Source organism: Xiphophorus couchianus, chromosome 17 (genome assembly GCF_001444195.1).
Source record: "Xiphophorus couchianus chromosome 17, X_couchianus-1.0, whole genome shotgun sequence".
Lineage (NCBI taxonomy): Eukaryota > Metazoa > Chordata > Actinopteri > Cyprinodontiformes > Poeciliidae > Xiphophorus > Xiphophorus couchianus.
The window spans coordinates 11,804,469-11,813,650 of NC_040244.1; the positions used below are offsets into that span (position 1 = coordinate 11,804,469).

General features: G+C 40.4%; 1 protein-coding gene across 1 annotated transcript; it reads left to right on the forward strand.

The window, feature by feature from the left end:
* The first annotated feature begins 1,239 nt into the window (after nt 1–1,239).
* On the forward strand, nt 1,240–6,550 carry tmem229a (transmembrane protein 229A). Its single transcript, XM_028044507.1, has one exon. It carries the CDS (start codon nt 3,057–3,059, stop codon nt 4,179–4,181), a length of 1,125 nt encoding a protein of 374 aa, XP_027900308.1. The 5' UTR covers nt 1,240–3,056; the 3' UTR covers nt 4,182–6,550.
* The last annotated feature ends 2,632 nt before the right edge of the window (nt 6,551–9,182 follow it).

Here is a 9,182-nt window from a genome sequence, read left to right on the forward strand (position 1 = left end):
ATTCTGTCAGGACTTTTGGTGTACGTGCTTTTCTTAGATCGTGTCTAAAGTTAATAGATCTATGTTCTGTTGTTTGTTAGAAATGTCTGAGGAAACAGTGACAGCAACAAATAACTGGAGCAGGAAATCTATGGTAGCATCCTCATCTGCACACTGTTTGCCACTTTACTCGTTACTGTATGCAAATATATAATCCACAACGTCTTCAGTTATTGCACTTTTCTCCGTTCAAAATTGTTATTCTGATTGGGGTTTTTTTATTAGTAAATTAATATTTTCATGTGGAAGGGTTCCACCCAAGCAGGAAAAAGGTTGTGTGACATTGCTGCCATCTAGTGGATAGCCCCAACCACTCTAGACTTTGTTTTTTTAAACTAAAAATAATGCTTCTAAAGGTGATCAAATCCAAAACTGGACAGTTGTACCACTTATGCTCTGCTACTGGGTTCATAGTTACAAGTTTCCTGCTCTTTCACACAAGGCCATGAGCAGTGGCAATTGTAATGGAAATTGGATCATTGAAGTAGGGAAGGAATTATGATGTCTATATTGAACAACAGAAAGAGAATCCTACAGATTGTGTGGTTAAAGTCCACTACTAGCAAACAACATCCTTCATCAGACATTTTCCGTTGCACATGCAGTTAGTTTCTTTTATGTATTTATCCATGTCTTTGATTCACATTGCACAGTGGGGGGTAGGGGAGTGGGAGTCTCACTCTGAAAAACTTGTGAGCAGAAGAAAACATAATTTCTTCCCCTTTGAGATCCCGTTGTGTGTAACTTTTCAATTCTGCTGCATTTAAGCTGTGACTTCAAAGCAGGAGGCGCTACAAAGGAATGACTTCAAACATCAAAGCTGACTGTTTCACTCCAAACATGAATTTTATTTTTTTTATTATTAAGTTGCACAAACAAAGAAATCTAAGTGTGTTTTTTTAATTGAACTCTTAATATTATTTCCTTACACTGTGACTCTCAAAAGTGTTTATGCCTCTCAAACTTTTGCACATTTTGTCATTTTACAACCAGAAACTTTGTAGTTTCCTTCCTTGAAACTGATTGGCAAAGTCAACAAAGTTCATAATTGTAAGATGGGAGGAAGCAATATAGGGTTTTCAATATATATATATATATATATATATATATATATATATATATATATATATATATATATATTTTTTTTTTTTTTTTTTTTTTTTTTTTTTGCAAGTTTGAGAATCTAAACATTTGCAAATATTCTGCTCCTCTCTACACGTACTGCATACCTTTGTATAAAATCCAAATTGAATACAGATGCAGATCTATTTGTAAAACAGTTTTAAAACTATGTATCACTTTCAACTGTGTTGAAATAAAAAAATGACTAAATGGTGATGAAATGGATACTTTTGGAAAGCACAGTCGGTTTGCTGTCACTTCGTAGCAGTTCGGTTTTGTGATTCAGATCACGGTAAACAAAGCTGGTTCATTCTGTTTTCAGCAAAAACCCGAGAAGGCCGCTGATAACATCTCTGTTTTGCATGAGTGTGAATGCAGTCAAACACGCAACTGCAAAACACGGCGACAGCAGCTCGCAAACATTTCCTGAAGTGTAGGATAATGCACTTAGAAACGCCATATGTTCTGTTACATATGCAAAAACTGAAAAGGAAAACTTATAAAAGCATCCACGCACATATGCAAACCTAAAACAAAAAAAAACTCATGCAAAGGAAGTAAGAAATGTGTCTGATATTTCATAAGAGGCTCGTGTTGGTTTCCTCACACATAAACAAAACTACTGCAATATTTCATTAACACACACATAAACACACGCTGCCTGTGCTTACTTTTGTCCTGAAATAGACATACAGTTGACCCAGCACTCAACAGCGCCCCTCTGTGGCTGTTTGGTTGAATTGAGAGCAAACCTCACCTCTGTTTTGACTGGGCTGAATGACTGGAGGCTGTGCAAAGGATTAGCGTTTGGATTAACGTCTTTAGAAGAAGCTTAAGATGATAATGCACACTATATACATGTTATTCTCACAGGCTGTATTTCACACATAACCACCGAAAAATTCAGCAACACACACTATGTTGCAACTGTGACAATGTGGCCTCCATTTGGACAGACAGTATCACTCTTGTATCTTATGTATCGCTGGACTTTTTTTTATTATTATTCTTACGAGCACCTGTTGACATGAACGGAAGGCAAGATAGATTTCTCGCCTTTCTTCCTTTAGAACTTAGTCACTGGCATGATGCTGCCACCACCAATGTATCCTGTGGGGACAAAGTGTTCAGGTTCAAGGTCAGTGTTGCTAATCGGAGCGCCTCCTTCTACATGTTTTGCCCCTTCGTGGCGTGTGTGGCAAACGTGACCTTCTGTGGTCTTCTTTCAACAATTGTTTCCCTGTTCCTATCTATCTGAATTAGCTATGTGATTAAATGAGATGATGTGGTTCAGCTTGGCACGTCCTCACTGGCTCTAATCTCATGTAATCATCATTAATGACTTGTAATTACAGCGGCGTCACGACGTCGCAGCGGGACTGCGTCAGCGTCAAACGTCCTGACTGCAGATGCTGCCTTCAAATGCCGGTTAGAAATGGGTATGACCCCGTTATGTTTACTTCATCGGCATCAAGTAATTGCCGGTTTTAGCCGCAGTTGCAGCTCGGAACTGCGCAATTATCATAACTGCCATTTTTTAACATTATGCACATTGAGTCACAGGCGAATTTTGATGTCAGTTTGCGAATGTGTCATTTCTTATTTCTTGCTAAAGGCATTTGGTGGGAAATCGAAATGGTAAATTGGCTTAATTATTTCACTGGAGCTTTACTGAATGGGAAGAGCATATTTATACTCATTTGTTTGTTTATAACTCCGCAGGGGTGGGCCTCGGTTAGCCTTCCGGGAGCTGGTATTTCCGGGCTGCACTAAAGGCACCAGCCGCTTGCTGCCGCATCTCTCGCTTCACCTTGCGGACGCAGCGGAAAATAAATTAAAAACAACAATGTCAAGGAAAAAGGACAACATAGTCTCTCCGCAGTGAGTGACTGATCATGGCCAGTCGGTGGAGAGAAGGTCATCGCAGCCGCTCGAGGGAGCATGGCATCAGCCTAGAAACAGCTGCTGCGCCCCGGCAACAGGAACCATCCGGAGACGCCGGAGACGCCGGGGAGTCGCTGCGAGAGCTGCCGAGATGGATGCGGCTCTACCTCTACGGCATGCACGGCGTGACTCTGGACGTCCTGCTCTCCTCCCTGCAGGGGGTCCTGACCAGTCGGGACCCTAAGCTGGTGGGCTTCTCCTCTCCGTATCTGTGCATCATGCACGCACTGACCCACTTCGCACTGGAGCAGATCTACTCCCAGAAGAAGTGCTTCCGAGGTCGGCCCGTGGTGTTCCACCTGGTCTTTTATCCGTCTGTCTACATCGGACTGCAGATCCTCGTCGGGAACATCAACACTCTGACCGAGCAGGTGCGCGTGGTGTCCGGGACGCAGCTGGTGGTCCACTACATCCTGGCCTTGTATTTCTCCCAGGTGTTTCACAGAGGGCTCGCGCGCCTGCAGTACCAGCCCACCTCCCGCTGCGCCGACCTCTGGAGGAGCCTCGGCGGTCCGGATCATCATCATCATCATCATCATCATCATCACCATCATCACCATCATCATCATCATCATCCTTCAGGCGGACTTCCCGGGTTCGCCCGGTTCTTGTTTTTCGGCATGCACGGTTTCCTGGACGAGGTGCTGTTCACGTCTCTGTTCAACCTGGTGGAGAAAGGGGTTAGGGCCACCGGGGGCCACACGTCCCTGTGGTCCTTCCTCATGTACGGCAGCTGCAGCTTCGTGGTGGAGAAGCTCTACTTCCACCTGCACTTCGGGAGAGGCTGGGGGACATGGCGCCGCCTGCCCATCTACATCTGCTTCATCTACACCTGGGAGTTCTGCTGTGGCCTGACGCTGAGGCAGTTTGACGCCTGCTCCTGGGATTACTCCCACTATCCGCACAATTTCATGGGACTCATTACCCTCCTGTACCTCCCAGGCTGGCTGATCCTGAGTCTGTACCAGGACGTGCTGTCTAACGTGCTGCTGAGAATAAGGTGCACCAAAGACCCAGACTGCGTGAGTGGGGAGAACGGAGAGGTCAACGGACAACTGGAGTCGAAGAAAAAATAACTCTTCGTGTAAAATCAGCTTCCCTAACAGATCTATTAAAAAAAAATGATTCAGGTTCATCTCAGCAACTTGGACCGTCTACAACAAGTTCATACGTTTCTGCAATTCCGTTCAAAATGTGAAACTCTTATTTTAATCAACAGGTTTAATATCTGAAGCATTTGCTTACTTTGAGAATGATGGCTTCCCAAAATTCAGCTTTTCAAAAGTCACAAACAGTAAGGAGGCTGCAGGCTCCTTATTTGTGTAAAATGTAAAAGAGGTATATTTTCCAGTTTACAACTAATGGAAAAACTCAGTCTGTGAAAGGTATTATATACAACTAATTGAAAAAGAAAAATCACACATACAAGGTATGCTCGTGTACTATGCAATATAATGACTACTATGACTACACCCAAGTTGCTTCAGGATTAACATTTTTTTTCTTCTGTACTTTTACCTTCCACTAAACTTTCCGATAATGGGCTTGTAACAGTACTCTGAACAGCCACTTATTTAGTAACGATTCTTCCTTGTAAATGCTGGCATTCCCTTTTTTATATTGGTATTAGTATTCCAGCTTTCTGGGAAACTAAATTTCATTATTTTTAAACCATAATATTAATGGGACACTTATATCAATTTGTGTCTAATGGATGTGGGTTTCAATTTAGTTGAATTATTGAAATAATTTAACTCTCTAATGTATTGAGATGCACCTGCATGTCATATTTTATTGAACATGTTCTGATTTTTCACTTTATGGCGCCCAACTGAGGCCATTGACTCTTTATCTAACCTATTTAAATTACATGAACTTACTGCCGTTTTCTTATGTACAGTGTAAAATCTTGGATTCTAAAATAAGAACATTTTCTATTTTGATATGTTTACAACTGCAACTGCTCTTTTTGTCATGGAGTTCATCTGCAGACCAGAGCCGGCCCAAAGTATCGCGCAAAACAAAACGTGTGACACCTGACATCTTCTGTGTCCCGTAAATTAGAGCAGCTGGACTGCAGCAAGCTTTATCGAATAAATTATTTTGTGGTTAAACAAGTTAAAATGTTAAAAGAAACCCAAATGGATTTTTGTGTTTTCCGTTCTTTTTATGTGCGTACTACGATCAACTTATTTGTAAATTTAAAGACACATAACCTGATTCCATCTTTTGAAACAAGTTTTGATTGCAAGCAAGGCTTGCAAGTCAAACTTTGTTCAGGGACCCACACTACCTTGGCGCAGAATCACCAGTGGAGGAATTGTGGGCAGTTTTTAATCGCAGCAACTCTTTTAGCATGCCATAACTCCTGCACATACCTGCATGCTGAAACTGTGTAGAAAAATGTTCAACTTTTTAGACTTTTTAAAAACAAAGTACAACGCACTGAATGCTGCCTGATGTTCCAAAGTCCGTATTTCCAGAACTTGAATTTGTCTGTTTGGTTCTATATTTTGTATTTTTTTTTTTTTTTTGAGAGAGAGTTTTCCATTCACCACCAGAAGAGATAGTTCAAAATTTAAAAAGTAAAGTTCCAGTAAGTTGTTAGAAGGAGCTGAGAGAACTGCCTTTAAACTTTTAATGGAAATTCACTTTAAAAATGCTGAACTATTCCTTTAAAGTTATCACATATGAACCCAGTCATAAATGTAGCAATGCAGCACCTTGAGCAGAGTAGAAATCTGGAACCACGTGGGACTACTGTGAATTTTACATGAACCAAACATTACTGGAGTGCCTTTCTGTGCAAACAGAGATTCGACTAAACATAACATGACTCCTGCAAGTGCTGCAGCCATGGATCCCAGCATCCCAGACAGATTACACATTGGAAACGTACATCGGTTTGAGTGCTCACCTTGCAAAACTGAGAAAAACAATCGTGTAAATGTTTTATGTTTTCTAATAAGAAAGTGAATTTTCGTCTTGTATATAATTCCCTAGATTCATTTGGAAGTGCAATTGTCCCAGATACAGACTATTCTTGATAAATAGCATTCAACTTCTTAAAGTACTGAGGCTGGCTTGGTGATTTTGTTGGTTTGTTCTATGGACTCGGCAGCTATGTTGATGTTCTTTAACATTTCAAATATTTATGCCATTTACTGCATGATTGAATGGCTTTGTACATCCTAAACATATTCCTTGACCGCATAACTGTACTTTAACCATGCTTCACATTTGTTTTTGAGCACTTTCATGAAGAGAGAGACCAAAACCAGTTTGAAAAATTAATTTAACAAAAGTTTGAGTAAGGTGTACATCCCTTCTTCTAAAGAAAAATAACAAAATAAAACTCAGCAGCATGAACTGTATTCACATTTTTGATTTGATGAAAAGCTTCAACTTGTACTCATTCATTCTATTAATAAAATGACTGTTGTAATTGCCAGTGTTTGAAGTGGCTATGTCAACAAGCACACTTTGAGAATATATTTACATGTCAAATTGGCCCTGTTTAGTTTTGCTTTCGCTTTCCTACAGGTGAGCCTGGATTTTGACCCTCTGTTCAGGTTACCCATTAAATGTAGCGCATAAAAACACATCATCTCACCACATGTCAACTGTACTTCACCTTTTTAAGTTGATTAGAGATAATAAGCTTAAAGGTAAACATCGTACTATTTGTTGCGCCTGTGAGATTCCACTAACCTGAACAAGCACCATCAGTGTGCTGTCTGAATGAACAAGTCATTCAGACAGCACACCACCCAAGGGATTGCAACCAAGCACCCCTGTGACTTTCAGCACACTCCACCACACCTCCCGCTGGGAATACATGATGGCACCTAATACCCGCTCATTAGCAATCTTAAACTAATGTGGCATACTGATTTGTGAGGTTTCAGCTATACAAAAACAGGAAGTGAGACGAAACCATTTACCTCACCATTACTCCACTTAAAAGCTTCCTTTACATAGCCCTCCCTCCTCCCCACCATCAGCCTAATACCTGCTGAAGCTATAAATAATCAGTTTGAAAGGCCTCATTATTTATCTCAAGTGCATAGCCTGAATACTGTAAGAGGAAGCCGCCGTGATGCTATCCAGCAGTTGCTGTCTTGGTCGTTTGAGAGCCTGAAACCCCATATTTGGACAAAAGGATGAGTCTGAAATCTGATACTTTGAAACAGGTTGGATAAAAGTATAAAGAGTTGACATTTTAGGCCTGATGTCTGTTCCATCTGAACCACAATGTAGTAAGCAACCAAACTTTATGCAGCCTTACAACATATGTCTACAATTATGATAAAGTACTGAAGGTAGAGCGTTGACTGCTGCATTTCAAAGATTGACAGCAAGTGTCTCTCTGTAAGAGAGCAGACACAGTTTTATGATAACATTGATTACTTTTAGACAAAAACTTACCAATTTTTATTATTGTTAAAAAAAAAGTTCTCCATCCTTGACCTGCAAATCCCCAACCAGTTTGTAAAAATAAGTAAGGTTTCCGATTGGTCTGGGTCAAGCCGCCCTACGGTAAATTCACGTTTTAGCTCTGTACTCAACTGTTACCAGCTCAAATTCATTTATTTACCTGTTTGTTTTTTGGCAACTGAACATTTTAAATAAGTTTAACTAATGAATATTGAGGAAAATGTTCAAATGTCAAATCTAATTCAATTTGCCTATATATCAACTGCTAAAGATTTTATATCACACTCTGTTTCTGATGATGGATTTTCATATCCCTGTTTGGATGGAGTCTAATGAAATATGACAGTCTATGGGTGACTTCATGCTGATAGGCATTATTTTTCGGCATCACATATTCTCATATCCGGACAGCAGACTGTCAGTAAATTACTGAACATAAAGGGATTAGTGATTTTGCCCAGAATAGCCTCAATAAATACAAACAAAAAGGCTAACATCTCAAATTTTATTTTCGTTTCAGCTTAGTTGATCAATTTCCAATGTCATCTCTTTCACTTTGACTCACTGCCTGTTAAAAAGTTTGCTATAGAAGAAAAATGTATTTCAATTTCTGCAGGTTTTTACTGTAGACTGCACTAATATGTACTAAATACATCAAATCAACTCTGTGTAATAAGTGTAGCGTTAGAGCAAAATAATATGCTAGAAATCTGTAAAATTGGATTTTAATACAGGATTATTCTTATTTCACTCATTTCTATCTTAAATTTGTGATTTCAGGGCATGAAATCGACACTCTTGCCACCAATCTTGGTGCGCTTGATTTACATATGCAGTCAAATCACAGGCAAATATCCACTGAAGGTAAGATTGTCTCTGACACCAAATATTGATTCTGACTATTGTAGTCATGTAGACGGGAAACACTTAATAAAATGTGAAAAACGCATCAGTTTAGTTTGTGTATTAGTTTTATTAGTGGTCGTTGACTTTTTTAAATAAATTAAACATGAAATTGTCAGAGTAGAATTAATGTTCATTTGTCCCTAAAATGGCTATCATAAAGATTAGCTTAGTGAGAAAAGGGTCTGGGAATCGGCCGTTCCAGACGAGTTCAAAATCAAAAATTCCTACATTCATTTCTCCCACGGTCAGGGTTCGCCAAAAAACACCCGCAGACTGGAAACTGTGGATCACCACCTGAAGACATTTGTGGAATCTCCCCATCGACGTTTTTGCTGGACAAAGAGAAGAAATGGGAGCACTCAGACTGATGGTGCTCCAAAATCGCATGGTGCTGAACCTGCTGACTGCCGCCCAAGGAGGAGTTTGCTACATCATTGAGACATCGTGCTGAACCTACATTCCAGGAGAAAATGACACCCATATTGAAGAAGCAACGGCATCCTTAAAGGACCTGCAAAAAGCCATGGCAAACGACCACGTTCCACAAGAATGGGACTTTCTCCGCTGGCTCACCAGCGGTACCTGGTGGCAGATGCTGTTGAAATGTCTAAGACCTGTAATTGCTGTACTGGTATTGTTCTCTTTGTTTACATCCTGCATTTTACCTTGCCTTAGGTCCACGGTGATCCGAGCTGTGACATGTGCGATGTCACAGCTTCAGCTCCAGCTCCTAC